General features: G+C 58.2%; 2 protein-coding genes across 8 annotated transcripts in view; one reads left to right on the top strand and one right to left on the bottom strand.

Annotated features, from left to right (window-relative positions):
- SHMT1 (serine hydroxymethyltransferase 1) overlaps positions 1 to 13,239 on the top strand; it is a gene marked incomplete at its 3' end in the record, with an annotated part of 59,898 nt that extends 46,659 nt beyond the window's left edge. For 5 of the 6 annotated variants that reach the window (XM_079905737.1, XM_079905735.1, XM_079905736.1 and 2 more), the window contains 10 exons: positions 59 to 204; positions 4,762 to 4,877; positions 5,136 to 5,296; positions 7,684 to 7,765; positions 8,154 to 8,366; positions 9,933 to 10,049; positions 11,217 to 11,339; positions 12,206 to 12,322; positions 12,752 to 12,862; positions 13,067 to 13,239. In XM_079905737.1, coding sequence (XP_079761863.1) covers positions 59 to 204; positions 4,762 to 4,877; positions 5,136 to 5,296; positions 7,684 to 7,765; positions 8,154 to 8,366; positions 9,933 to 10,049; positions 11,217 to 11,339; positions 12,206 to 12,322; positions 12,752 to 12,862; positions 13,067 to 13,239 — 1,359 coding nt within the window. Of the gene's footprint in view, positions 1 to 58; positions 205 to 4,761; positions 4,878 to 5,135; positions 5,297 to 5,716; positions 5,878 to 7,683; positions 7,766 to 8,153; positions 8,367 to 9,932; positions 10,050 to 11,216; positions 11,340 to 12,205; positions 12,323 to 12,751; positions 12,863 to 13,066 lie in introns of those variants that run through there. The other variant, XM_079905739.1, reaches the window with a different exon arrangement.
- Positions 13,240 to 17,544: 4,305 nt separating this feature from the next.
- Positions 17,545 to 25,585, bottom strand: SMCR8 (SMCR8-C9orf72 complex subunit). Of its 2 annotated transcripts, XM_079905732.1 has the most exons (3): positions 22,730 to 25,585; positions 17,808 to 18,224; positions 17,545 to 17,665 (listed from the first exon to the last, which is right to left on the bottom strand). In XM_079905732.1, the coding sequence occupies exons 1-3, from the start codon at positions 25,087 to 25,089 to the stop codon at positions 17,572 to 17,574; spliced, it is 2,871 nt and encodes a 956-aa protein (XP_079761858.1). In that variant the 5' UTR covers positions 25,090 to 25,585; the 3' UTR covers positions 17,545 to 17,571. The 2 variants fall into 2 exon arrangements, with proteins under 2 accessions (XP_079761858.1, XP_079761859.1); XM_079905733.1 differs by lacking the exon at positions 17,545 to 17,665 and having other exon boundaries at positions 17,760 to 18,224.
- Between the last annotated feature and the right edge of the window lie 125 nt (positions 25,586 to 25,710).

Genomic DNA, 25,710 nt, shown 5'->3' with positions numbered 1-25,710 from the left:
AGAGCGAAACGTTCAACTGAAACGTCCCAGTGTTCAGCGCCTGTTTTCTTCTCGTCAGGTTTACAACATCATTAAGAAGGAGAGTAACCGGCAGAGGGTCGGCCTGGAGCTGATCGCCTCCGAGAACTTTGCCAGCCGGGCTGTTCTGGAGGCCCTGGGTTCTTGCCTAAACAACAAGTACTCCGAGGGGTACCCGGGCCAAAGGTACGTGAGTGTCATCCAGGCCTGCCTCCGAGGCAGTGAATCAGGATGGAGTCTAAAACTGGGGAAATTTCAGAAGACAGCCAGGTTCTCAACAGCGGGGCCTTCTGTTTCCTCTCTTACAATTCCCAGAGGGTGGCAGCACCGATGCTGTCAGGGCAGGATAGTCAGGGTCCATTGGACCGTCCCCCTGGGACCTTTCTGGAATACCAGCCAGTCCCGAAGGAGCAGCTGCCGGCCGTAGCTGAACCTCCCGAGGAATGTCAGTGCTTAGTGGAAGGTTGTGTGGGGAATCGCCTCCGAAGCAGGAAGGGGACCCCGAAGTGAAAACAACCTCTCATCCTAGAAAGCGTTTCAGCATTTTAAGTGCTGGGTTTACCTACCGAGTGATTTCCGTCAACTCCTTCACCCTGAGAACCACAAGAAGTCGTATTCATTTCTGGTTTTCATTACAGTCATGGTGAGGCAAAGATGGTGATTCCAGAATTAACACGAGGTTTTTGCAAATTTGTACACTTGTGTCCCAAAGGACACGGAAAAGGGAGGGTCACCTTGGAGTGGAGATGCCATGCTACACTGATTAGAGGGTCAGCACTTTTGGCCCCCGATGCCCAACCCCCTGGGAGGGGCAGGGTGGGGCAGCCAGAGGGCAGTGGTTGTGGGTCACACACCTCCCTTACCTTGTCCCACGCGTCTCCTTCATTAAGCTGTTCCCAAGGTGAGTCCTTCATGATAGACCAGTGATCATAAGTAAAGCACTTTCCTGAGTCCCGAGTTGTTCCAGTGAATTATTGAACCTGAGGGGGTTGTGAGCACCCCAGAATTTGTAGCCACCTTGGGCAGCAGTGCGGGTGGCCTGGTGACCGGGGACTTTCTCCTGACGTCTGAAGTTGGGGGTAGACTTGTGGGCCTGAGCCCTCAGCCCGTGGGTCCGTGCTGACTCTGGGTGGTCAGTGTCGGAACCGAGTGGAATCACTGGACACCTAGTTGGTGTCCGAGAATTGGCCGTTGATGTTGGAAAACCACACACGCTCCAAACCCCAGGCTGCCCCGGGGGTTCTGGCATTTCCAGCTGACCTTGTAGAAGACGCTTCGGTGCCTCTGCAGAGAGGTGTGGTACAGAAGCCTTGCTGCTTCCTGCTGGGGCTGAGGGCGCCGTGGCCACGGCAGTACCCCCCACCCCAGCCCTGTTCCCATGGCGACATGAGTGAGGGGCATCCGCTCTCTGGAGGGTCAGGTCGACCATGGCTTGGATCCCAGGCCAAAACCGAATCCCTAGCCCAGAACAGAATGGGGTGTGCGGGCAGATGGGAGTGTGTGTGTGGGGGGGGATGGAGGGGAAAGTGGGGGTGGGGCGGGACAGCAGCCGGGGCCGCGTTGCCGCTCCCTGAGCACTCGCTGACTTTCTTCACCCCCGAGCCTCATTTTCTCGCATTTTAGCAGCGCGAAGCATGGTCACACACCCTCATTTTTAGGTATCCACAGCCCGACCACAAAGTAAGCATGCTCACCCCTTTTCAGATAAGGAATTGGGGAATACGTGAAGGAGGCTGCTCCAGTCTGATGGGCCCTGTTGCCACGTGGCTCCTGCCACAGCTCCCAGCTGCCTCTGTGGGAGACTTGCAGTGACTCAAATCCCGTCCTGTCTTTGCTCCCCTGGAAAGTGGTGCAGCCTGACATCCTGCCCGTCCACAGCTCTGTCCCTGGCGTGGGCTGCTCTCCCGCAAGCTGTGGGAGACCAGGCCCTTTGGGTCACAGAGCAGGGAGTATGAGGCAGAAGGGACCCTCCAGATCAGTCCGGGAAGCCCCTTTCAGCTGTAAGACTAGTTCTGTGGTTTTCAGTTCCTTCCCTGAACCAAATAAGACTGTCGTTAAAAACTCAAATAGGTGTGTAGATAATTAACTCATTTATTCATGGTAAAATACTCTTTTAAGAGGTGATTATTAACCATTTTCATGTTTTGTTAGTAACGTCAGTTAACCTTTTGGAACATTATTAGTGTTCAGAGTTAATATTTGAAAACAATATTGATCTAGCATTAACGGCTGCCTGATACAAGTGGAAAAACAAAGTTCTGGTTTTTATTTTCTATCACAGTTTTATTGAGATGTAATATGCGTGCCGTTCAGTCCCCCCAGGTAAAGTGTTCAATTCTGTGGACCCCAAGAGTATGGTAGAAGGGTATCGGGGCTTTGTCCCATTCCTGGCACAGCTCCCAAATCCCTTGAGCAGCTTTTGTTACTCAACGATGAGCCCTTCCCACCGAACCTAGTGTGTGTTAAGGGGGTGACACTTGGTGGCCCCTCGAGCGCTTCGGGATGGGGGCTGGTGGCCTGACTGGAGAGCTGGAGACCCAGTCAGTCGTGGCAGCCGATCTCACCGGTCAGGCCTCATAGTAACCTGAGCAGCGAGGCTTGGGGACCGTCCTGCCTGGCGGACACATCAAGGTGCTGGGAGGGTGGCGCCTGGGGGGGAGCGTGGAAGCTCCAAGCCCCTTCCCCATACCCTGCCCATGCATCTCTTCATTTGTCCTGAGTTGCATCCTTTATTTTTAAAGTTTATTTTATTTATTTATTTTTGGCTGCGTTGGGTCTTCGTTGCTGCGCGCGGGCTTTCTCTAGTTCCGGCTAGCGGGGGCTACTCTTTGCTGTGGTGCACGGGCTTCTCATTGTGGTGGCTTCTCTTGTTGAGGAGCACGGGTTCTAGGCGCACGGGCTTCAGTAGTTGTGGCTCACAGGCTCAGTAGTTGCGGCTCGTGGGCTCTAGAGCACAGGCTCAGTAGTTGTGGCGCACGGGCTTAGTTGCTCCGCGGCATGTGGGATCTTCCCGGACCAGGGCTCGAACCCGTGTCCCCTGCGTTGGCAGGTGGATTCTTAACCACTGTGCCACCAGGGAAGCCCCAGTTGTGTCCTTTATAATTAACCGGGAACAGTAAGTAAAGTGCCGCCCTGAGTTCTGTGAGTCCTTCTAGCAATTGCTGGACCTAAGGGGGTGTTACAGGAACCCCAGGCTCATCACACGGAATGGGGGGGCCCGAACCTTGCAGGTCCTGTAGGTCTGGCGCTAACTCGGGGCAGCTAGGTCAGAACTGAACTGTAGGGCAACAGGGTTGTCAGAGCTGGTCGGTGTGAGGAAAAAGCCCACACGTTTGGTGTCTGAAGTGTTCTGAGTACAGACCTCACATTCCCCCTCTTTAGTGTGGTAAAATACGCATACCGTAAAAGTTACCATTTTTAAGTGAAAACTTCAGTGACATTAAGTACACTCTTGATATGGTGACCATCCATCTCCAGAACTTTTTCATCTTGTGGAAGCAAAGCTCTGTACCCATGAAACAGTAACTCTGGCCAACAGGCACACGCCAAGACGTTCAGCATCACTAACCATCGGGGAAATGCCAATCAAAACCACGGTGAGATACCACCTCACACCCCCTAGGAGGGCTACTATCAAAAAAATAAAATGACAGTTGTTGGCGAGGATGTGGAGAAACTGGAAGCCTCGTGCTCTGTTGGTGGGAATGTGAAACGGTGCCGCCACTATGGAAAACAGTGTGGAGGTTCCTAAAAAAAACTAAAAATAGAACTATCATATGATCCAGCAATCCCACTCCTGGGTGTTTAGCCAATAGGGTTGAAAGCAGGACTTCAAATAGATATTTGTACACCCATGTTCATTGCAGTATTATTCACAAGAACCGAAAGGTGGAAGCAACCCAAGTGTCCACTGTTGGATGAGTGGATACACAAACTGTGGTCCATCCATACACTGGAATGTCCTTCAGCCTCAAAAAAGAAGGAAATCCTGACACTTGTCCCAACATGGATAAACCTTGAGGACATTATGCTCAATGAAATAAACCAGTCACAAAAAGACAAATACTGTATGATTCCACATAGATGAAGTTCCTGGAATTGTCAGAACAAAGTAGAACTGTGGTTTCCAGGGGCAGGAAGCGGGTGGGGAGCTGTTGTTCAGTGGATACAGAGTTTCAGTTTTGCAAGATGAAAATGTTCTGGAGATCTGTTACACAACAATGTGAACGTACTTATCAATGTAACACTACTGAACTGAATGCTTAAAAATGGTTAATAAGATGGCAAATTTTATGTTATGTGGTTTTCACTATACTCAAAAAACATATATACATTTAGTTTAAAATTTTTAAAGCTGTTTGTGACCACAAGGCCTAAGTGTTAAAAATTTCTTCTGGATTGAGTTATTACAAGTATTAGTATACAAATAATAAAAAATACAAATGCATGATAAATTTTGATATGGAATTACTCAACCAAAAGTAAAATTTTATTAGAATGCAACCACTGTTCCCCACCCCACCCCTGTGAATTGACTCCTGTGGGCACCTTACATAGGTGATCACACAGCCGTGACAGTGTCCCTAAGGTCTGTCCGCCCCTCCTCACAGATGGCCAGACACAGTCCCCTGGGCGCTGGCGGAAGCTGTCGCGTGGGTTCAGGGTGCGCGTTCTCACCCTTGCTCCTCCGTCCTCAGTGCAGAGGTGGGCTGCGTGGGCCCACGTCCCCTGCCTTCCCTGCAGGTACTACGGCGGGACGGAATTCATCGATGAGCTGGAGGTCCTCTGTCAGAAGCGAGCGCTGCAGGTCTATGGCCTGGACCCCCAGGGCTGGGGAGTCAATGTCCAACCCTACTCAGGTAATCATCACGTCCAGACAGGCCTGGGCAGACCCCTTCCTGCCAGCCTCCCGGGGATCCCGCTGGGCTTGGGGTGTTCCCCTGTCGCCCTCGGCTGCTAGCTACACGAGCGCCTCCCGGGCAGCCCCCGTCTCTGAATGTCCCCACCAGGGGCACCTGGGGCCAGAGGAGTGCATCGCGGCCAGGCCTGTTCTGGCCACCCTGGTCGACGGCCTTGTGGGCAGGAGTAATCGCACCTCCCTGGTCTGCCCGCACCAGGCTCCCCCGCAAACTTCGCGGTGTACACAGCCCTGGTGGAGCCCCACGGCCGCATCATGGGCCTGGACCTGCCCGACGGGGGCCACCTGACCCATGGGTTCATGACCAACAAGAAGAAGATCTCTGCTACGTCCATCTTTTTCGAATCTATGGCCTACAAGGTACAAGTGCGTCTCTCCGCAGCTCCGCAGCCTGTTCTCAAAGCCTCCAGTGCTGGGCGCGCCCATGGGAATACAGAGCTTCATTCCCAGGCACCTCAGGGAGTACCCCTGTCACTGTCCCTTCCCTGCCCTGGGGACCCTCGGGCACTCAGGGCTCGCAGGGGATGGAGCGCTAGGGGCTGAGCTGAGGTGCAGGGAGACGGGCGGGGAGGCGACTGACCACGGCTTTCAGCCGCAGTCGGGGTGCTGGCTGGTCCAGAACCGGGGGAGGTGACAACCAGACCCCCCAGGGTTGGCCCCAGCACACAGCCCTCCACGCCGGCCGAGTCCCTGCAGGTGGGGGGCTAGAGCCGGGGCTGTGCGGCCACCCACGCCTGGCATGGTGAGAGTAGCCTGTGTCTACACCTCCGCCCCTGCCAGACCTGACTTCAGCCAGCTGCACCCAGTACCCGCCTGTGCCCGGCATGGGACCAGCCCTCGTCATCATAAACAGTGTGGTCAAAAACCGCATGTATGGTTGGTGGGCTCGCGGAGGCGTGGCGGCTGATCAACAGGGACGACCAGAGTGGGGTGGAAAGCAGGTAACCTGCATCGTGGCTTGTGGTGCACAGGGTGCTGCTTCCTTGGGTCTGGACCCGTCTCCGGTGTTTCTTGTCGAATGGCCATTCCTGGTCATTTCCACGTGCCCCGCCACCCACCGAGCCACAGCAGCCGTGCAGCATTACGCTCGCTGAGCTAACTTTGCTCTTTGAAAAATCCAGCCAGCGGCTTCCCTCCTCTGCCCGCCGGGCTGCCTCCCTGCTAGGCCCCTCCCCAGCCCCTGCCCTCTCTGCGGGACCGGGACCGTCACCTCCCAGCAGTCGCCCCACACGGACAGACAGGAACCGCAGCAGGAATCTCTCCTCTCCACTTCCTGTTGCTGCCCTGTGACGAACGCCTGTGAATCCTTCCAGGAGCTGTTGTATTGTTGAATTTTCAAGATACAAAAAACCTTTTTAAAAAATCCCACAAATTTAAAAAGCAAAATGTGGAGGGAGAGAGTAGCAACAGATTGTTTTTTTTTTTTGGTAATCAGTCTCCTTTAAAACTTTTTTAGAATTATGTCCAATTTTTTACTGTGGGTCAGCTGTTGATTTTTTATTAAGCCAACAGTTTCTTCACCGAGTTCAGGTGACTGAGGAGGAACCGCTTCATGCCCTTGAAACAAAGCCCCAGACCAAGCCCCAGAGCATCCTTCCGCCGGTCCCAGCGACGTCTCACACAAGCTCTGTAACTGTGCTAAGCTGCAGGCGCCTTTTTCATTTGGAAAGGGCGCCCACCCAACCTGAATCCTCCCTCTGCGGGGGCAGGGGCTTCCAACCACCTCCTCCCCAGGGGCTCCCAGGCCCCTAAAAGTCTCCCTACAGCGACCCCTCTGTGGTTATACCCACTCCCCAGCACAAGTGCTTTAACACAACTTTAATAAACTGAAATTACTAAGAAATGAGTTCCCCCCGACCCCCCGGAAAAAAAGGTGTTGTGTTTTACATGCTGCACATGGATCCGTGGTCTGTTGGGAAGGGATTTCTGTGTATGGGGTGAGGTCGGTGCCCCGGTGACAGGTGGGCACCCACCTGGCCTAGTGCCGCGACCGGAAGGCCTCCTTCCTGCAGGCCCCCCCCCCCCCCCCCACCGTCCTCACCATGCGGGTGGCCTTCCAGCACAAGGGATTCTGCTTCTGGGCTCAGTTCTGTCTGTCAGATCGTCCTGCAAGCACACGCTGCCTTAATTACTCTTTTTAGGTGTTTTTAAGTTTTTCTCAATAGTGCTTTGTGCAGAGGTCTTGTTCATCTTTTGTTAAATATTTTACAGTTTTTCAAAACTAATGTAATGATATTATTAAAATTTTGTTTTCTATTTTTTCCTACACACACACACACACACACACACAACCTTTGTTTTTCAGCCCTGTAACCGGGGGCCTTGCTGATCCGTTACTGGTTCTAGGCCTTCGTGGTGCACAATCGAGGTGTCCGAGTAGCGTCGGCCTGGGTGGCCTTTGAGCCCCCGAGCCTTTCTCTCTTCTTTTCGCCTCATGTGTCTGGACTAGACGGACATGGGGTGAGGCGGCAGGGCCTTCGCACCCGCACACGTGCTGCATGTTTGTCCCTCTGGTTCCTTCTGCGGCGAGTCAGGAGCAGGGCTCGCTCTTCGCCCAGGACCCCCAGGGCATCCTGTCCGAGAGCCATGATGCCTCGTTGCCTAAGCACTTGTGCCCCGTCTCGCCCACAAGTCCTGGTTGGCAGCGAGGGCAGCAAAGAGCTCTGGGCAGGTGGAGGGAGTCCTCTTACCCTCGACAGCCAGGCAGGAAGAAGTGGCCCAAGCCCCCGTCTCCGTGCTGTCCACAGGTGAACCCCGACACCGGCTACATCAACTACGACCAGCTGGAGGAGAATGCCCGCCTCTTCCACCCGAAGCTCATCATCGCAGGTGAGGAGCCCGGCGGGGCCCCAGCCTCTCACAAACAAGCTTGTGTGCTGTTCCCACCCTGTCCTCATTCCCTGCTGGTTTCTGCCGCGCAGCTGAGCTGCTTGGGTCTGTTTCCTTTTCTGTCAGGACCATTAGTCCTGCACTGTTCCCCAGAAGCATCTGGACATGTTGGCCCCTGCCTAGTTGGGCTGCTAATGGCCAGGGGCCGCCCCAGCCACGCAACACAGGGGCAGAGAGCAGGGGGTCGCCTTTGGCACAGGCGGGATTTGCAGGCGTCCCTCGTTTCCATCCTCAGGCCTTAGAGGGGGCAAGGCCGGCTTTCAGACATCGTGCCCAACCGAGGCGGCTCTGCTCTCGAGCTGACTCAGTGTCACCCTTGCCATCTCAGGGACCAGCTGCTACTCCCGGAACCTGGACTACGCCCGGCTGCGTGAGATCGCTGACGACAACGGGGCGTATCTCATGGCCGACATGGCACACATCAGTGGGCTGGTGGCGGCCGGCGTGGTGCCCTCCCCCTTCGAGCACTGCCACGTGGTGTCCACCACCACCCACAAGACTCTGCGGGGCTGCCGCGCCGGCATGATCTTCTACAGGAAGGGTGCGCTCCTGGCGGGGCCAGGGCTGCCTTTCTTCTTGGGGCCCACAGTCGGTTTAGGGAGCCAGGAAGACTGACCCAGATGCTGTAAGGAGCAGGAAGCCCTGAGCACAGCTGTCCAGGTCCGGGGGAAGGGGGAAGGGGAAGGGTGTCCTGGGGGCCAGCGTCCTGTGGCTCAACTTATCCTGTTGAGTGGAAGATGTTGGGGTGACAGGAGGGTGTGCGTGGCTGGCGGGGCTCTCAGAGACCTCGCGGTGCAGCGTTATTTTGGTGAACTTACTGTAGCATGTTTCTCCCAGAGAAAGACTCAATAATCAAACCATAAGACACTGATGTGTAAACCATGGTAGGAGTTTGTCGTTTGAGTGAGGAATTTTTCCTCCCCATGATGGAGCCTACGTGCATGTGTCCCCTTATTTGGGAGTCCCATTCCTGAGAAGCAGGATTAGGGTCTCATAGTCTCCAGTCCCGGTGCACTAACCTCACGTCAGCAGAGAGAACCCCCCTCTGGTGACCGCATCTCTTTTTACCCCCTGCGGGACCCCCTTGCCCAGCCGCTGGCCAGGACTGGATACACCATGTGCCCACTGGGCTTCTCAGGGCCCTGCTGCCTCTGTGCCCCTCAGAGGCCCCTCCTCAGTTGTGTTCAGGTTTCTGAGGCAGGCGGCCTTTCCCACCTGCTGGGGAGATGTTTGTTTTCCCCACTGTATGTTGGTGATATTCGATTGACCCTCCAGGCGGAGCAAGTCCTGGCTCTGCCATGGATGTGCTGTGTGATCTTTGGCTAGTTGTGCAGCCTCTCTGTGCCTCAGTTCCTCACCTCCAGAGTAGGGATCATAATAATAGTACCTGTCCCTGGGGACTGCTGTTGTGAGGATCGAATGAATGAATTTAGGGAAACTGCTCAGAGCAGTTCCTGGCTCACAAGAAGCTCCATGGAGACACTGGCAGCTCTTATTACTGGTCCTTAACTTTTCTCAGAAAGGAAGCTTCTCCGTTTCTGGCCAAATGAGTCACGTCTCCCCTAAAGGAGTCATCTTGGAAGACTGCTCTCTTGGACAGTTCTTTGAGGAAATATGCCCGAGGTGTATTCTTTGTTACTATCTCAGTGGAGGGACATTTTCATCTTTCCTTTCACTTTTTTTTTTTTTTGCCTGCATTGGGTCTTTGTTGCTGCACGTGGGTTTTCTCTAGTTACGGTGCATGGGCTTCTCATTGCTGCCAAGTACGGGCTCTAGGCACGTGGGCTCAGTAGTTGTGACTTGCAGGCTTTAGGGTGCAGGCTAAGTAGTTGTGGCACATGAGCTTAGTTGCTCCGTGGCATGTGGGATCTTCCCGGACCAGGGCTCGAACCCGTGTCCCCTGCACTGGCAGGCAGATTCTTAACCACTGCACCACCAGGGAAGCCCCTTCCTTTGACCTTTGAAGGGTTCCTCCACCCAGCCCCCCTGGGAACAAGCACCCTCCCTGGCCTGCAGCATTGCCTCCAGGAGTGGGGCCGGGTCTGTGTCCAGGTGGGGAGAAAACAGGGGATCGCCTGTCCCATGTCCCGTGTTGTCTTATGTCCAGGAGTGCGCAGCGTGGACCCAAAGACGGGCAGAGAGACTCGCTACAACCTGGAGTCACTCATCAACTCTGCTGTGTTCCCAGGCCTGCAGGGGGGCCCCCACAACCACGCCATTGCTGGTAATGCAGACCCACCTTGCCCAGGCCCCGTGGCCACACGCCTCGGGCAGCTCCCCCATAGCCCGTCCCCCAGAGCGTGTGCACCGTCTAAGAGGTGCTGACGAGTCAGGGAAGGGGAGCAGTGCATATGTCAGCAGGGACAGAGGTGACGGCCACTCCACTGAGTCGGGCAGGCCCCACCTGAGCCCCTGAGAAACCGCGGGGAGGGGACCTGACAACGGAAGACTGCACAGCCGAAGGAGCACGGAGCGGGCGGGCGGCCCTCCCCTGGTCTCCTGGCCTCCAGGGGAGAGGACGGCGACACCCGTGTCTGACCCTCGGCCTTGACTTTGGGGCCACGCTGGTACCTCCTAGGTCCTATTCCATGATGGCCCAGCAGCTGTCATAGACATACTCCTTCTCTGGTTGTACCCGAGCCTTAGAAAATCTGATGACCTCAGAGCTTTTACTCCGTCTTTGGAGCAGAGCAGTTGGTGGGGGAGCCAGGACAAAGGTGTCCTGTCCCCATTGGGAGACCGTCAGGAGAAGTACCGGTGTATACGAGAAGGGGTGTGGAGGGAGCAGTGAAGGGGGAGTTTTAGGCTCCAGAGTGGGCAGGGGCCGCTCCCCTTACACCCACCCGCTCAGCGCCCTCCAGTGGGGGGATGCCAGCCCTCCAGCCTCTCCAGGCCGTTCTCCACACACGGACTGGGGGCTCCTGTGCCAGGACGTGGGCACGTGGTTTGCATCCTCCTCCATCTCTGTGCCCCTTTAAGCAGCCCTGGGGATCGAACAAGGTCCCAGAGGAGTCTGGGTGTGCAGGTAGGTCAGGCCTGTACCTCTCATCTGGACTCTGCTCTGAAAGGTGCATAATTTGGCATCAAAGCATCAGCAGCTAAGTGATCCGTTTACACACGTCGAGCTTAAAAAAGACATAAAATCCATCTTGCTGGGAACAGCTCTCCCCTGGTGATTTCCTTAGCCCGAGACTTCATGCTGGAGAGAGGCCACCTCAAAAGCGCTTGCTCAGAGAGAGAGGTCTGAGGCTTAGCCGGGTAATTGCAGGGTTAAAAGGGATCATTTTGGGAGGAGATGTAACCTGCCGCCCTGGGTGACACTGAGAAGCTGGGAAGCCCAAGTGGAGACGGGTGTTTATTTGACTCACGGTCTGTCTTCATCTCCTGCCAGGGGTGGCGGTGGCTCTGAAGCAGGCCATGACTCCGGAGTTCAGACTCTACCAGCGCCAGGTGCTGGCCAACTGCAGGGCTCTGGCCGAGACCTTGATGGCGCTGGGCTACAAAGTGGTCACAGGTACGACAGGAACAGAGCCCATCCCGGCCCTGTCAGGGTGTGGCTGTAGGGTCCTGGCCTGGGCACGGTGGCCACAGCCTTGGGGTGACTCGGGATCCCCGCAGCTCTGTATACACGACCTCGTTCAAACCTCGAGATAGCTTTGGGAATCGCTGGTCTTATTTTACAAATGGGCGTCTGAAGTTCCTAAAGCCACGTGGCAAGCAAGGGGGCTGTGGGTCCAGAGCCGCACATCCGCTTAGGCCACATGCGTCTTTGAAGCCGCGGTCATCGCCTAAGTCAGCGATGGGGGTCTAGTTAACCCAGGGATTAACTAGAGTTCAAAGTGAAGATCAGGTGCTTGGAAGATTCCTTGGGCCGTTCCAGAAAGTTCTTCCATATCTCTTCTGCACCACTTTGAAAATACTATCATCCTTGCAGCATTGGGGTTAAAGCACACGATGGCTGGCAGTGTCTGCACCTGACGTGCCTGTCACCCTGTCACCTAGATCGCCCACTGCCCGCTACTCTGAGGCCCCCTCAGAGGGAGCCTTGCGGGTGGACTTAGAGAAAAGGGGCACATTCCCAGATGACGTCATCACCCCAACAGGCTTCGAGGTGCTGCCCTGGCGCCTGACAGGTTGGGATGTGGCAGCGGGCCGCCTGGGCTGGTCGTTTGCCCTCAGCCCCCTCTACATCCTCAGGTTCCCTTTTTAAACCACTCTGCTTCTTCTCAAACTCTGAGGCCCTGGGGTATATGGTCTTCAGCAGGTGATGACAGCCCCGCAGGACACGTGGTGGGGGTCACACACCCCCGTTTCTTTGGAAGAGAAAGATCCCTTGGCTCGGCACGGGTTTGGCTTCCATGTGTCTAACCCGGTTTCCAGGTGGTTCTGACAACCACTTGATCCTCGTGGACCTCCGCTCCAAAGGCACAGACGGCGGCCGGGCTGAGAAGGTGCTGGAAGCCTGTTCCATCGCCTGCAACAAGAACACCTGCCCAGGTGAGCGTCCTCAGCCCTCTCCTGTCTGCACCTCTCAAGGCCGATGGTGACTTGGCTCTGGGGACAAGATGTGCAGCGTTGGATGGGGCCAGGCCGTGCTCTCCTGCCCGCCCCCTCTGACACGGCGCTGACCCCGCTGGGGACGGAGAGGGAGAGGGAGGCTGGGGCCTCTGGAAAACCGGCTGCATTTCTCAGCCGGTCGTGAATAAGATGTGGGCGATGCCCCTGAAACCCAGACAGATGCTGCCCTGGTGTCAGGAGCAAGGACCACGTCGCAAAAGGCGGCTCTCCTGATATTTCAAGTAGCGCAGCCGAGGTGTGAGCCAGCGTCCGTGGGCCTATTCCTTTTGCCCACGAGCCCCTTCCCAGTGCCCGACGGTCAGTGGGGAGACGGGTGCAGCCCAGGGACAGAGCCTGTTTCTCTTGAAGGTGACAAAAGCGCCCTGCGGCCCAGCGGACTGCGCCTGGGGACCCCGGCGCTGACATCCCGAGGACTCTTGGAAGAAGATTTCCAAAAAGTTGCCCATTTTATTCACAGAGGTGAGGAGAGGCGTGGACACTGGCCGCGTGGGGCTGTGCGGTCGGGATGAAGGACGGCTCTGCGTCAAGGCTGGAGCAGGGCCGGGAGCCAGAGCATCGCCCAGCAGACCGCGTGGGCTGAGAGGGTGGCGGGCGCGTGGACAGCAGAGCAGTCGGGCCCGGCCGCCGGGGGCACACGGGCAGTGGCGTCTCTCGCTGGTGCAGGGATAGAGCTGACCCTGCAGATCCAGGACACCGTGGGGGTGAAGGCTACCCTGAAGGAGTTCACGGAGAAGCTGGCAGGGGCCGAGGATCATCAGCGGGCTGTGGCGGCACTCAGGGCAGAGGTAGAGAGCTTCGCCGCCCTCTTCCCTCTGCCCGGCCTGCCCGACTTCTAGAGGAGTGCCCGCCTGCCCAGGGACCCAGCGCCCTGGAGGCCCCACACAGGCCCTGTTTCGGACTTTGCTTTTTTTACCTTGTTCACAAACCAACATTTGTTTAAGGCTCAGTGTTAGTCATCCTGGGACAAGTTATTAAGGAGTTTAAATGTGAACCTCACTTTCTCACAGCTACGTATAGTTGTTCTGGAAAAATGAAATACAATTTAGCCATTCAGCCTTAATTATCCAGACGGGTGGAGGGCAGGGTTACTGGGAAGACTCCACTCTTAAGAGTCCCTGGGCTTCCCTGACTTGCTGCGGCAGCCAGAAGCACCGAAGTTCGAGCTTGGAAGAGCTGCCCGTTGCTATCTGCTCCCCCGTGGGCACCAAAGGAGGACTCAGTTATAACCGTCGCAAACGAGGAGGGAGCGTCCTGGCCCTTCTGCTGTGCTTTCAATCAGAATCACAAGTTAGACGGGTCTGTTCAGGTGCCACCCAGCTCCGTGGGAGGGCCGCTTACAGCACCTGGGCGGGAGGGGGATGTGATCCCCTTCCCCCAGCCCAGGGCAGGCAGGCCAGGAAACCTGGTCCCAAGCCGCTGAGCAGACAACCACCTCCCTCCCGTGATCAGGAAACCAGAGGTCACCTTCCCACAGAAACTTTATTTTTCACAAATCTCAAGTGCAAAACATAGATGACCATTTATAATAAGCACAAATTTTTAACCACAGAATGTCTACAAGAATTATAGCTTTAAAAAATACAACCAATTTTTATATCTCAAAAATATCTCAACTCAAATAAATTAATTTCTTAAAAAGTACACCTCCTACTATTGGTTTGGCATGACTGGTTGAACTCTGGTGCAGCCACACCGGGAGCTGCAGGCACGCGTGTGGCGTGCAGCGTGCTCTCGCCCTGGCCGCAGTGACCACGGCTCACCCGGTGGGACTCACGCTCACACACGACGAGGAGCATGCAGTAATAATACAGGTTTTCAAAAAATGACAAATACGACGTCCTCACGCACTATGCTTCTCACCGTGGCCTTAACACAGCTGCAGTTGACGCCCCGGGGCTCCAGCGCAGCGGGCAGGGTGGCTGCCACCTCCACAGCTGTGGAAACAGCCTTACACCCAGGAGCTTGACTCTTCCCCCCGCCCCCGCAGGAGACAAAGGCCACCACACAAGCACTCCCGGGAGGCTAGGCCCCAGACCAGCACTTGATTCATGGCCAAGTGCTCCCTCCTCCCCGCAGCTGAAACCAAACCTCAAAGCAGGACGGGCTCAGAACAGCTGGGTGTGCTCCAGCCTTAGCTGAGGCTAGGCTGGTTTTCCTTCCAGCCAGAAGTAGAGATTTGATACTTTTCCTTTTTGCAATGTTAATACCATCTCTCTCTCAAATATTCCAGTTGTATCAGTTTCTATCACAATATTGGGAAAAAGCCAGAAAGCTAGCTGGTTTGCTTCAAAGCACGAGCCAAGGCACTTTCTTGAGCCTCTAGGGAGATGGGAGGTAAGAGCTGATGCTGGCTTGGGGGGCTGGTGCCTCCGAAGGCTGTCCACATGGACTGATGGACCGCACCAGCCCAGGAGGGCTCCTGCCTGTGCAAAGATGACGTGGGCCATGTGGAGAAGCTGACCGGCCAGGCGCCATCAGGCTGGGAAGGGGGGGGGGCACGCGCCCAGCAGTGGTGGAGTGGGTGGCGAGCTGCGTGCGAGATCTTCCAGGCTGCTGGGCCTCCAGGGACGTGTCACGAGCTGCAGCAGCCCTGGCACTCTGGGGAGAATCTATCGGCCATCCTGGGATTTTGACATGGGATTTGTTACTTGTTTGGGGATGAAGTCTATGATACTTTGCACACAGTAACTGATCTGAAGCAAGAAATTCAGAGCTAGATAGGAAATGGCAGCTGGGCTATCACAGCCCATTTCCAGATTCTACTAAAGGAGTAGGGTCCCCAGGGCCACAGGTGCTAGAAAAGGGTTCAGCTGATGTCTACCGTGGAGCTTCTGGAAATCACTACTGCATAAATGCCAGCCTGGGCAGGTTCTTCTTAACCTGGACTGCTTTAAAAAGGCAGGGTGGGGGCTTCCCTGGTGGCGCAGTGGTTGAGAGTCCACCTGCCGATGCAGGGGACGCAGGTTCGTGCCCCAGTCCGGGAAGATTCCACGTGCCGTGGAGCGGCTGGGCCCGTGAGCCATGGCCGCTGAGCCTGCGTGTCCGGAGCCTGTGCTCCGCAACGGGAGACACCACAACAGTGAGAGGCCTGTGTACTGGAAAAAGAAAAAAGGCAGGGTTGGGGGGCAGGTAATGGACTGGAAGTGAAGTTGAAACAAACCTCAAGGTTTTGGTGCCTGGGCCTTCGAGGCAATACTTAGAATTGAAAAAGTACTAAGGGCACTGACACCCTCTGATTTTTGAAGCGTTTCTCAGCATTTGGACGCTTGCTGACCTATTACCAGGGAAAACCTCTTAAGATTCCCGACGAGATGAGTTCGTTGCACAGGCCCCCACCACTCAGACTCAGGTGCATCTGAGACTCCTGGCAGGTTCCAGTCCCCAGCGTGGCGGGGCCGGGAGGGCCTGGTTCCCCTTTGAGCTCCCTTTGAAGAGAAACATACTTGGCATCAAGCATTCTGTGAAACTGCCACGCTGCAAAGCTGGATTTTAACCAAAATTTAAATGCTGGAGTTCAGCCACTAGTCAGCGAATACAGCTCTACTCCTCAATGAAGAAACAGCTCAGGAGAGGGGCTCTGGGTGCCCTCTCTGCGGCCGCCCCATGGCCAGGCCTTCTCGCACCGGCAGGGCTCGCCCGAGGCGGAGCTTCTGCACAAACACCCTCCAGAGTGGACTTTCGCTTCTAGGCCAGTGTGACTGACCTGCTGCCCTTTCTGGCTTCCCCGGTGCGAGGTGTGAACCACAGAGGCCATGTTGGTGGCCCGGGAACGAAACAGGGGTGGGCCCATGATCGCTTCCCATCTGGTCATTTGGGCCCCATGGACCGCTCTTCCCTCGGACATAAGGTGTCACAAGCTCGTGTCCCAGGAGGCCCAAGTAGATGCAATTAGCCACCTACCTAGAAAACAAAGCAGCATCTGAACACAAGGGGGGCGGTGGTAACAGGAGGGCAGCCTTCCCACCAGCACCCACACTGCACGTTCGGAAGCTGCCATGTGGTCCCTGGAGACGCCTCTCTGAGGGACACAGGTGACAGCACAGGTGCGAGGACCCGAGGAGATGCGGTGGCAGCCCTGTCACAGTGGGCCTTGGTCACGGCCTCCGGAGCAGAATCACACTCTGGCAGGAATGGGGACCCTGACCAGAAGCCTGGGCAGGGAGGGCCACGGGAAAGAGATGATACGAAGCCTCCTTGGTCACCGGGGGTCCTGACCGCTGTGGTGTGCTGCAAAGCTGGTGGCGGACCAGGTCTCAACAGCAGGACTCTGACGACACAGAACACGGCCCTGGGAGACACGCACGCATGCTCAGGAGCAACCACTATGGCTGGTTCAGGTGCGTTTTACCACAACTTGGGGAAAAAAATTAAAAAGCAGTAATACCAAGAGTTCTCCCTGCTTAGGGACAAACAACTTAAAGAAGAAAAGTATGACATTTTCAAGGTTGCAAAAAACCATCCACCTACACACACCAGTGGTAACTGTGTCAGGAGGGTCCTGGTGGGTAAACAGGAAGTGGAGCTGGGACTCAGCTGGGGCGGAACGAGCTGCTGTGAGTGCGTGTGCTCCAGGCCAGCACGGCCTTCCCGGAGGAGATCCCAGCCCGCTGGCTGCCCTGTGCCCGCGACACCCCGTGAGGTAGTGAAGTGGTAGCGACGGTCTGCGGTGACCTCTGCCGGGCGAGCGCCAGCCCATCTGCAGACCCTCCCCGAGAGGACAGTGTCGGCACCCCCAGGACAGCTGGTGGCTCCTCGCCCGCACAGCAGGAAGCCTGTGCCCAGGCCCCCACGACAGCGGTTCTGATGACCAGGGGCCAGTGACTGGTCACTCCGCTGAGCCTGGGAGCCCAGCGGCAGGCCCCTCCGTGCCTGGCGAGGACGTGAGGACAGGGCAGGGAGCATCCAGGGACCTCCCCTGGGAGGGCGGCTCCACAAGGGCACGCGAAAGGTCCGGCTGGGGTCTGCACTAGGCAATGGACGTTCCATTGTCCTGCTTTCGACCAAATAATCCAGTTAACGGCTGCTCCCCTTGATGTTGCTGCGCAAGAGGGCCGGCGTGGTCCTCCCTGCAGGCTCCGCCTCCCTGTCCCTCATCACAGTGCCGAAGCTTTCTTCTGCCCTGGCCCCCAGTCCCAACCCCAGGCCACTCTCCAAGGGGCCGCGAGCTGTTACCGTCCTTCCAGATGCCACCAGGGGGCCAGTGCCCCCACCGTCCTTGCCCAGAGCCACCTGGGAACCACGGCTGCCACCTCGGTTTCCTTCCTGCCAACGACACCAGAAGTCTAAACAGCTCAGAAGACCCCCGGTCATGCCAACGCCCTCCCCGTACCGAGTCACAGGTCTTGGTCACAGTGGCCGGGCCTGACCTCAGATCTTGTATAGGAAACTGGGGACGTAGTCGAACCTGAGCACGGGTTGGCCGGCTGCGGAAGGCTCCCGCGTGTAGTGTAGCTTCAGCAGCTCTGCCAGGTACTGGACCACCTTGACGTCTTCGTTCACCAGCCCCAGGTTCAGCTGCAAGAAGCTGGCCTGGCGGCTGGCGGCCAACCCCTCAGCTTCCGTGCCGCGGGCAGGCAGGTGCAGGTGGCGGCAGAAGGCATAGAGGAAGGCCTTGGCGCAGAGCTGCGTGAGCACACTCTGCACGTGCAGGGAGTAGGTGCTGCCCCGCTTGATGTGTGTGCGGTGGTCCGCCAGCCGGGGCACCAGGGTGCCTCTGTAGAGGGGGCAGCGCAGGGTCTTCCGGTCCAGGTCCAGGATGCTCGTGTAGCGGCTGTAGCGGCTCAGGGCGTGGAGAGTGCCGGCACTGGCGGGGGACGCCACCCTGAAACACACAGGCCAAGGTCAGGAGGCAGAAGCTGGGGTGGGCCCCTGCCGTGAGGCCAGCCCCCACCCGGCCCCACTCGCCAGCACACTCTGGAAGGCAGGTGTGGCCACCACGGCCTTCGAGGCTCCTCACCCCTCTCACGACCAAGGTCAAGTGCATAGTGTGGCCCACGAGGCCCTGACGACCTGCCTCCTGCTGCCCCTGACGCCCCAGCTGTCCCTCCCCAGGCTTTCCGTGGGGCCCCTCCCGGACCTGTTCGCTCCTCGTTCTTGCTCTGTGACCCGGGGCAAGGTCCTTAACTTCCGAGCCTCGTCTGTGAGGCAAGGACGATGGTCCTGCCTCTGGCGTCACAGCGGAGGCACAGGCTGTGGCGCTCAGGACAGCGTCTGGCCCTCGCCACCGGCCTGGCACTGACCGGTGTGGCGCCAGGAGCTCCTGCAGACCCAGGACCGCACCCCCTGCCGTGCCCGGCACATCAGAGACAGGCAGGCCGGGTTCACTCAGCGAGGGAAGGAGGCCAGAGTGTCGGCCTCAGTAAGCGGCCCCTGACCACCCCGTCTAGACCAGGTCTCCCAGAGGAGCTGGGATTACCCTGCAGAGTCCAGCAAACCGCTGGCTGACCAGCCGCTTCACACACTGACGCTCCTCTGGAAGCTGGGGCTTGTGAAGTAGTTGTAAAAGGACTGACGGTCTCTTGGGACTGAGGTCACCTCATCATACTTCCCCCTCATGGGTGTTCTCTTCTTGTAGAGTTGACAGTCGTTTATCGTGCGCCTAGCGTATTCCAGGCAGTGACCTGGGGCCTGGCCTGGCCGGGAAGAAAGGACACGCACACGAGCCGGCCCAGTGAGGGGAGGCATGGCCTCCGTGTCCACAGCAGCGGCCGCGGGCTGGGAAGGCACTGGAGGAGGGGCCTCGGAGTCCTAAGAGAGGTGGGCTCTGGGGACTGCAGAGCACGGCAGGCGCAGGGGCAAGCGGGGCCGGGCCCCCCACCACAGGCCACGAGGAGTCAGACTTGCCGGCGGCTCCCCGCCCGCTCCTGGGTGACCCTTACCTCCCCCCCCGGGGGCTGGGCCACGAGCTAAATGCCTCACCTCATCTTCCTGCCCTACACTTGGCTGCCGCCCACCTCAGGCCAGCCTCTCCCCAGGCTCTGGTGCCCCAGCCTACTCCCGCCCACGGCGGCACCACCTCTTTTGCGCCTCCAAACTCTTCCTTCATTGGCTCCCCTCAAAGCTCCTCCGGAGGCCAGATGACACGGGAGGAGGTGCGGCCGGGCCTCTGTCCCTCGGGCAGCACCCCGCCCACCCCCGTCTTGAACTTCATTACGGCCGGGGTGGCGGAGGGACTCTGCACAGATGAGGACACTGGGCCCGCAGAGGGACTGTGGCTTGTCCTAGGTCACCCACGTAGAAGGCGGCTGAGCCGGGATTCAACCCAAGGCCTCTGACGCAACACCAGCACCTCCCCGCGCAGAATGGAGCTGTCTTCCAAACAGTCCAGGCCTTCTCACTGCTGCTTAGTAAGCAACCCGATTATTGCTGGGTTTGATTTATAATCGTGGGAAACCAACTTGATTGTTTATCCGTCTCTTACACCCACAAATGTCTGATCTGACTGACAAGCATTTCCAGGCAGAGGGCCTACTTCAGTGGAAAAAGAAAAATCCAGGGCCAATGCCACTGGTGGTTCTGGGGTAAGAGTCCTGAGGAACAGTCCTACACACAGTCCAAGGGCCCGGGCAGGGGGAAGGGACTGTCCTAGGCCACAGCTCTCGGATCCCAGACTGATCCAGCAGCCGGGACCGAGCCCCGTAGACACACAAAGGCAGCCCTCTGCTCACACCCTTAAATGCTGACCCTCAGGTGGGCCTCCACCTGCCTCTCCGTCTCAGTGCTGGATCTGACTGCGGGGCCGTCTCACTAGCCACCTGCAGCTCTGGGCACCCCCGGGGCCGGGGCTCTGCGTGCATCCCGGGGGCAGCCATTCCCTGCTCCGCGGGGTAGCGGCAGGAGCCTCCACGCCCGACAGCTGGGGCCACGGCTCGTCCCCTCATGGCGCTGCCCCACCGGGTCTGCTGCTCACCGCCCGGGATGCCTTCGGGTGAGCCGCAGCGAATCCAGTCCCCTCTCTCCTCCTGGCCCCTCGGCCGACCCTCCAGTGACACGTGCCCTGGGGGGCAAGGTCCCTGACCCGTCGACCGTGGTGCCCGCCGGAGCAGGGCCCTCCGGGGGCAGATCTCCCGATTCCCAGCACCTGTGCGCGCTCAGGGGTGTGGGAGGGAGGGCTTCGTGGGACGAGTCACCAGACATTCCCTAGAAAGGTCTCAGCTGTCACTGCTGACGGGCCTCCCGCTTTCCTGGAGGGACCCTCCACGGCTCCAAGTCTGGAGGCGAGGGTCCGGCTCCACCCCGGCCACCTGGCCTGCCTTCCACACGGCGATCGGCGCCCCCCTCCACTGCCCCCCAGGACGTCAGAGCAGCGCCTGCACGGAGCAGGCGCAGGTCAGACACGATGGGTCCCCGACACTTGCCAGCACCAGGCAGGTCTTCCTCGTGCAAATGGAAACAGCCTGGGGGAGCGCCAGCCCACGGGGTGGTGACGCTGGGACGGGAGCGAGGGCAGCCCTGTCACGCGACGCCCCCCTGCTGACGCACCTGTATCCTGGCTCCAGGCACAGCGGCTGGCCTGTAATGGCTCTCAGTAAGTATCTGGCAAATGACCACTATTTTCCCAGGAGGGAGGAAGGCGCTGCCCAGGTGCCCACTGCAGAGGAGCAGCTCACAGCCCCCTTCCAGGGACACTGCCACCTGCCGCTACCCCCACCTGCATCCCAGAGACATCGTGATTGATCACAGCTGGCTCCCCAGTGCAGCCACGCCGGGCCGCAGAATCCTTCTCAACACAGCACTGCAGTTGGGTGCCCAGGAGAGTGGAACTGACGTGAAGGATGCACCTCATTTGCCTGCCACCGTGTTCTAAGGAAGGAAGCTCAGGGGAAGCCTCTGGAAAGGGCAAGGCCATCCCGAACCTGGTCCTGGATAAGCCAGGTGATGTCGATAAACTGACGTGTTTTAGATTCTCCATCTTTTGAGGCAAAAAAAAATCAAAGGTCAGGGGTTGGGGTGAGAAGAGAGAGTTGGAGAAGGGAAGGTGTGTGTGTAGGGGCCGCCCGCCCGTCATCCCACCGAGAACAGCAGCCAAACACAGTCCCTTAAAGGCCTGCCCCCACCCCGACCCCTGCTCAAACTTGGCGCCGGCAGGGGCGCGGGGGCCCGGGCACCCGCTGAGCCTCGGCCCTGCGTCCACACTCCCACGATGCCCACGGGCTGGGCTTGCCCCTGTTTGGCAGGCCCGTCCTCACTGTTCCCCCACTGCGACCCCAGCCTCCCTGCCACTCAAGCCAGAGACCCCAGACCTCCTCCGGGCACCCGTCCCACGCCTCCCATGTGAGGCGCCCCCGTCAGAGCTCTCTGCTCCCTGTGCCGCCGGGCTCTGGCCTCCGGAGCACGAATTCTCCCAGAGCAGGGCCCCTCCAGCTCGTACCCCAGCCCCGCCAGCACGGCCCGAGAGTGAAGTGGACGTGGAAGCGCCCCGGGCTTGAATCCCACCACCATGCCCCCGCGGGGCGGCCAGGGATCGAGCGAGTCAGGTGGCCGTGAGCAGGGCGAACACGAGGCGGCTTGGGACGCTGACCTCACGGATGCCAGGGACCCGCATAAAGGCGCTGACTGCCACAGGGAGGAAAGGCCTCCTGCCCTCTCCGTAGTCCAGAGAGTGGACTCCTACCATCACCCAGCTTGACGCGCATGAGTCTCAGGTGAGCAAAGGCAGGTGCGGGGAGAGAAGTGAGCCCAGTGCGCACGCCAGGGCAGAAGTCCCCCGAGCCAGACAAGCAGAACGTGGAAAAACCCAAAAGAACCTGCTATAGCACAAGCCAGTGACGTGGGGAAAAAGGAGAAAGCTTCCAGGGGGCGGGGGGAGGGGATGGGCTCCTGGGGCAGAGGGGACAGGGGAGGGAGAGCCGGGGCGGCTGCCTCTGCCAGCACCCCTGCCCTCCTCAGAGGCAGACCCCACCTCAGTCATTTACCCCATAGCGTGAGTTAGAGACTCAGCAGGGACCTGAGACCCAGCGGTCCAGTCGTTCCCAAACCTCGCTGCACACCAGGCGAACTCCACGTCGTACCCCAGGCCAACCCAAGCACAACCCTGCGGCATTCTAGAAAATCCTCCCAAACCATTCTGACACAGCAGGGTGCAGACCAGGTTGGGAACCACTTAGGAACTGCAACCCCTCATGTGACAGACAAGGCAACAGGTCAGAAAAGGAAGAGGATTTGCCAAAAGCGACACAGCAAGTTGGTGCTGGGGCCAATCTGGAAGCCAGGCCTCCTGGTTCTGGGGCCACCACACCGACTCGTGAACCTCACCCAGAGGGACGGCCACCTGAAGCCTCATCTCTGACCAGCCAGGGCCCATCCCCACCACCTGTGACCAATTACCTCTGCAGACCAATAAGCTTCCATTTCTGAAAATCCGTGATGTGCAACGGAGAGGACACCCAGTGCTTCACGGGCTTGGCGTGGAGGCTGTAGCTGGGGACAAAGATGGACAGCGCGGTCACAAGCTTCCTGACTGCGGCCTCCTCCTCCCCGAGGATCACGAGCGTCCTCCCGCTGAGCAGGGAGTAGATGGCTGGGTGGGCAAAGGGGTACTGGCGGATGAATCTTAAGGCGTTCTGGCCCGCCCTCTTCTTATGCCTCTCGGAAGAGGGGCCAGTGGGAGGAACAGAAGAGGGAGTCCTGTCGGAGCTGGAGGAGATGACGCTGCTCCCGTAGCTGGTGGCGTCGGAGCGGTCATCCAGGCTGGTCTTACTGCCGTCCCGGCTGATCAGAAGGTGGCTCGGGTCCAGCTCATAAGCAGGGAAGCCTTCGGAACCGCTGTCTCGGGAAGAGGCATTGGCGTTTTCCACCGAGAAGTCCATGTGGAACTCCTGGTCCTTCTGCCGGTAGCGCTGCGGGGGGACACTCACGACCCCGTCCTCGTCAGAGAGCGTGTGGCCCGGGGTGGAGAGGGGCACCCGCAGAGTGCCACCCTCCCTCCCAATGCAGCAGGAGTCTGTCTGTGACGGGGTGACCCCCGAGCCGCCCTCCTCGGCCTCCCCCAGCTCCGGCGGGCTGAGGCCTGCCTGGAAGTGGATGGCTCCCCCACCGTCATCTGCGTAGGACTCTTCTTCATTAATGGCACTTGGGTAACTGGCCTTGAAGTCGTCGGGGATGAGGGCCTCAGAGGGGCAGGTGCTGAGGACTTCAATACTGTCCCCGCTGATCGTCCTGTGGCTGACAGCCTTGCTCCGGACCACCTGGGGGCTCAAGGGCACCGTGAGGCTGGCCTGGCTGTCAGACTTAGACAGCACAGAGGTGGACTTCTCCGTGCCAAGAACCTCAATGCTCTCTCCACTGCTGATGCTTCCTTTCATGTCCATATCCAGGTAGTCCAAGTTTTCCTGGGGGTCAAAACTGCTTGACTCTGTCACCTCCACTTCCCTGGACCCCTCCTCCCCAAGTTCCTGCTCCATCTTGATTAGCACGGACTCCACACTGGACTTGTAGGAGCCCACGCTAATTAACACTTGAGGAACTGGACATTCTTCTACAGACCTGGAAGGCGGCCTGTCGTGACTGGGCTTAGGGGGTGCACTCTCCTGTTTCTCTTCCCCCCTGTCATCGACCTCTACCAAGTCTTCAAAGAGGAAGTTTGTGATATGCTGTTGCTTCAGGAGTGCTCTATCGATCTGACTGGTCAGGAGGTAGCACAGGTCTCCTCTGAAAATGTGCTCAATGTGGCTGAGCTGGGCCAGGGTCTGGGTGAAGTACTCGGTGTCGCAGAGCTCTTCCAAGGTCTTCAGCTTCTTGTCAAAACACTTGGTGGACTTTGCTTTGATGAGTTTTGGGGTGTAGGTGGGTCTGCAGGTGTAATGGTCTCTGTCAGCAGACTCTTCGGGGTCAGAGGTAGTGGCTGCCTGGCTGGGCGGATCCTGGGTGTGCGCCATCTCCCCAGGACACAAATCGGACCCCCTCAACTTCCGATGAGGGTACGAGCGGATCTGCCTCAGCAGGTCTTGATGTTCAATGATGGACTTCTCCACACTGGCCAGCTCATTGGCCTTCTCGATGGCCTGAGATGAGTAAAAACCTTTGTCGTTGGCTTTCTTCTGGATCTCTGTCTCAGTGTGCAGCACTGTCCTGGTGTAATCCAGGTCTTTCAGTTTTTTTTCAAGTTCCCCAGCAAATGCCTTCCTGTTGCCTGTTTTCAAGCACTCTGAAGCTTTGGAAAATTCAGCTGAGAGCTCCTGGAACTGCTGCATGATTTTGTGCTGGTCTGCTGAGATATAAGCCATACAAAAGGGCCTCACGAAGCCACGGGCCTCCAGGTCGTACAGGGTGAGGTGGTGCACGTAGGCAAAGGCCCCCTCCTTGGAGTCTCCCAGCACGACCTTGGAATCCTCCACGAAGTTCAGCTTGGGGTAGGCAGAACCAGGGGGATGGCCCACGAAGGAGGCCTGGTAATCCACAGACATGATCCGCAAAGAGAAGTAATTGAGATCAAAAGTACCGAAAACTTTGGTGTCATTGGGGATGGTCAGTAAGGGCTGGGGTCCCACCTGCTCAGAGAACTCGGAAATAAGGATGAAGTCCCGAGAGAACTTGGCCCCGGACAGTTTGGACCATGGACTAGCTCCTTGGCTGGCGAAGGGGAAGAGCGGCACCGAGTACTCCTCGGGCAGGGCCGGCTCATTGTAAGGTTCCTCCTCGTATTCGTCCTCTTTGGTGAAGGCCACCACGTCAGGGGCGCTGATCATATTTCCAGATATATGGTGAGTACATTGAGAGGAAGTGGGAATGAATGCGGGGGTAGCCAAAGCGAGGGAGCCAGGCCTCTGGAGGAGGAAGCAAAGTTCTTACGGGCTTCTTTGCGCCCTCAGGGGTACGAGGCAGCCGATCACATACCCGCGGGCTCGAACTCCCGCAGCCCCTCAGAGCTGTGGCTCCTCCAGAGCTCTCGGAGGCTTGAGGAACTCCGCGAGTCGGGAAGACCGGGAGGCCGGCTGCCCTTCTACTCTTCGGGCGACCACAGCCGGCGCAGGGCACCCGCAGAGAGGTCACCGGCACTCCCCAGAACCCACCGCCACGGCAACAGCCTCAGCCCTGAACAGGTGCCCAGTGCGGGGGTACGGGCCGCCGCACGGACCATCCAGGCGTAGCAGCCCCCACGGCCCGAGGGCAGAAACCGTCGCGACTCCCCGGACGCCACAACCCAGAGACTGCTACCGCGGCGCCGCCATCTTGGTATCACATGACTCGAGACATCGTGCCGCGAGACCCGGAAGCGTTCGCGTCAACTTCCGATCCGGAGAGCGGCGTCTCCCGAGAGCTGAGCGGGAAGGGAGGGGAGTGAGGTGGCCGCGCCGTGCAGCGTGGGA

Source organism: Stenella coeruleoalba, assembly GCF_951394435.1.
Source record: "Stenella coeruleoalba genome assembly, chromosome: 19".
NCBI classification, from domain to species: Eukaryota; Metazoa; Chordata; class Mammalia; order Artiodactyla; family Delphinidae; genus Stenella; species Stenella coeruleoalba.
Note: the sequence above shows the minus strand (reverse complement) of the source record. Positions and strands in the feature narration are given on the sequence as shown.

Coding starts and splice junctions, on each gene's coding strand:
- SMCR8 (XM_079905732.1), bottom strand. CDS start 25,089: ATGATCAGCGCCCCTGACGTGGTGGCCTTCACCAAAGAGGACGAATAC. Junction 18,225..22,729: donor AAGCTTATTGGTCTGCAGAG/GTAATTGGTCAC, acceptor TGTGTGTTTCAG/GGTGGCGTCCCCCGCCAGTG. Junction 17,666..17,807: donor GCCGGCCAACCCGTGCTCAG/GTTCGACTACGT, acceptor TGTCGTTGGCAG/GAAGGAAACCGAGGTGGCAG.